The sequence below is a fragment of the Cyprinodon variegatus genome, unplaced genomic scaffold (genome assembly GCF_000732505.1).
Source record: "Cyprinodon variegatus isolate N-32 unplaced genomic scaffold, C_variegatus-1.0 Scaffold65, whole genome shotgun sequence".
Taxonomy (NCBI): domain Eukaryota; kingdom Metazoa; phylum Chordata; class Actinopteri; order Cyprinodontiformes; family Cyprinodontidae; genus Cyprinodon; species Cyprinodon variegatus.
This window is the reverse complement of record NW_015150518.1, coordinates 891971-895235: the sequence shown is the minus strand read 5'-3', so window position 1 is coordinate 895235 and position 3265 is coordinate 891971. Positions and strand designations below refer to the sequence as shown.

The 3265-nt window shown below is 39.8% G+C and overlaps 1 protein-coding gene across 1 annotated transcript in view; it reads right to left on the bottom strand.

Annotated features, from left to right (window-relative positions):
* Positions 1-3265, bottom strand: part of LOC107082905 — a 93029-nt gene that overhangs the window by 72022 nt on the left and 17742 nt on the right. Inside the window, exon 5 of the mRNA XM_015371803.1 lies at positions 2652-2908. Within this exon, the coding sequence (XP_015227289.1) occupies positions 2652-2908 (257 nt within the window). The remainder of the gene's footprint in view (positions 1-2651; positions 2909-3265) is intronic.

The window sequence follows — 3265 nt, the reverse complement described above, 5'->3', positions numbered from 1 at the left end:
AAATAGTTCTACCTAATAAATCGGCAGGCGGTTAAATTACGCAAATATCTGACGTGGGGGTTTAATTACTGACTGATGGAAACTTTTTATCTGTTTATCCTTTTCCTTCAAAATCAAATAGCAGCATGAGAATAATTGGAGTTTTGTTCATGATGAGGCAGATCTGAGCAGATTCATCAGCTGCAAAGTTTTGATCCCTGGTGATACATCAGAGGTCCACAGTGGAAGAATCCAGAACAGCTGAACCCATAGTGATGGAGTCAGACGTCCCTTTTTATTTTACCCCCAGTTTCATCATCATCGGGATGAAAGGACGACGTGTTCTGAGCAGCTTTTCTGAACCCGTAGAATCAGGAATGGTTTCTTCTGGTTTCAGACACTCAGAACGTAATTCTCTCATTTCCAGCTGCATTCAGAGGAGGATAAAGGCTCAGAGGAGGTTCTCTGCAGCTTTGTGTGGAAAGCCGGTGGCTCTGCTGGAGAAGCTTGGAAGACCACATGTGGATAAATTCAAGGGATCGTATCGCTGAGATCAGAATTAGCAGCTCCACAGACGTCTTCCTTTTCTCTTTTAGGGCGGAAGAATCTGAACTTTAAAGGAAGAAATGTGTCTGTGCACCGTCCAACTGGCTGGTGGAGCTGCTCTGCAACCTGAGTTTGTAACTGGAGAGGTTCACCAGGTTCAGCTGAGAGAAGGGTTAAGGCTGCACACAAACAAAACGATCTCACCTCCTGACAACCAGAGTCTGACAGGGTTTAACGGGAAGGGTCAACAGTGAGCAGGCGCTCAGAGGAACCAGCTGCTGAGGACAAACACCGTGCTAACGGGATCTAATTAACACAGAACAAAAAGCTCCAGCAAGCTGGAATCCCCATCTGATCCAGAAGGTGCCACACTTCCTGCAGCTCTTTCACAATAAAGGTCTCTGCAGGTTAGGAAGCTGCAGCTTCTTCCAGGCAGACCAGACGACAAGAGAACGAGTAAAAACACCGTGCAGCTTTGCTCAGAAAAAAGTAAAGAAAACATTAAAAGCAAAGTTTAAATATCAGTGTTTGATCTGAGTTTCAGGTAAACTTTTACTCTGTTTTCAGCTTATTTTTCATCTTCAGCGCAAAAGCAGAGAAATCAATCAGGTCATATTTCCCCTACATCCATCCTATTAATGGGAATATAGCAGTAAAACATAAAGGAGGAGAGCAAACATCCAGTGAGCTCCTGCAGCTGATCCCTTCATCGCTCCGTTTGCTGAGGTTCGCTACCGGTCAAAACATTCCTCTCTTTTCGATGGCAGCTTTTAACCAACCCTAAACTCATAAAGCAACCTTTACGTGACGCCGTAACCATGACAGCAGTCCAGCAGGTTTCCTCAGTCTGTTGTTTGGTGTGTCTTTTTTGCAAAAACTTTCCTGAAGAAGCTGATATGATGCTAATATAGGAACAGTTTCTTTCCCAAAACTGTGAAAACAAAGCGAAGGATGCTTGGTTTCATTTCTTAAGTGTTTTAAATCTGAGTCTGTAATAAATGTGCAGTTTAAACCAGTGTCTTTTGGTCACATAATGATAGAGAAATGTTTGATTCTTGCAGGTTTTTAAATGCAACTTTAAATATTCTGATAACAATTTAAATGACGGAGAAAAGAACAAAATACTATTTAGAACAAAATGAATCAGAGATCATCGAATTCCTTCAAAGGAGTTTCTACAGTAAGGAGAGGCGCCTGATAGCTGCCTGACTCAAAAGTTTAATGAACATTTAAAGATAAAAATGGAAATATGTTTAAAGAAGCAATTTTACAGAAATTCTCAGAGAAACTACAAAAAACACAAATATTGTAAATTAAATAGAATTGATTTTAAAATAGCTTTCTTTAAGCAAAGCCATACATTTTGGATTTTATCAAACTGAACTTTGAAAAGGTTTTTTTTTATGCTTTTGGAGAAAAGTCAGCCATTAAAATTAAATGTTATTTGACCTGTTTTGTTATTTATCTGATTATATAATAACTGTTGCACAAAAAGATCCACATCATGTAAGATTAAATGTTATCGTGCAGCATTCCCAATAAATAAAGATCGCTCTGAAATTAAGGCTAACAGAGAATAACTGTTATTATTGTCAGAATAACAGCAGAAGCTCAAAGAAGTCTTTTAACAAAATAAAAGCTTTTAATTTTTTCAGATTTAAAGCAGAACGTTTGAATATTTTCTAAATAACCAACAAAAATAATTGAGATTCTTATAATAAAGGAGAAAATATATATTTTAAGCATGAAAGGATACATTTTAAATATTTTCAGAATAAAAACTGAATTGAAACTGAAAGAACTGAAACTGAATATTTTCAAAATACAACAGAAAGAAAAGGAAGTTTTCAGAATAGAGTACCAACAAAAACTCAGTATTTTTTGGTATAAAAGTACAGGTTGTTCAGGTCCTTTCAGAGTAAGAGTCTAAACGTATGAACACTAATCAAATGACAGCAGAGATTCTTATGAATACTTTCAAAATAAAAGCATAAAGGGAATATTTCTTCAAGTCAGAATTAACTCATTAAAATGGTATCACCACAGACCAAAACTCAGCTAAATGTTTTCAGAATAAGAGCAGAACCACAGATATCCCATTTTTCAGAGTAAGAGCAGAAACTCACATGGATGTTGCGCAGCTTCTTTCGGCCTCTCTCCAGTCCGTTCAGCAGCTTTAGTTCTCCTCCTGCTGGCCTCAGCAGCTGATCGTCAGCTGACAGAGTTTTCCTCAGAGCCACCCGCTCACCTGCTGTCCACACAGGTGTCACCCTGTCCTTCTGACCCAGTGGGAAGCTCCTCCCACTAAACCCTCTTCCTCTGGCTCCACCTGCAGCCATTCTGGAAGGAGGATCAGGTGACCAGAATTTGCGCTGCACAGAACCTGGAGGATGGAAACCGGAGAAGAATGGTGGGTACTTTACACCACACACACACACACACACACACACACACACACACACACACACACACACACACACACACACACACACACACACACACACACACACACTCGTTCTGCTGTATGTAATGAGGACCATGTTTTGACTCCCAATGACTTTTATTGATTCTTAGTCATTTTCAACCCTTTTTATGCCCTAACCCTAAACCTAACCATTACCGATGCATACCTCTCCCTAACCGTAACCCAATGGACACCTTAGCCCCAAACCTAACCATTAGCAATGCATACCTCTCCCTAACCGTAACCCAATGGACACCTTAGCCCCAAACCTAACCA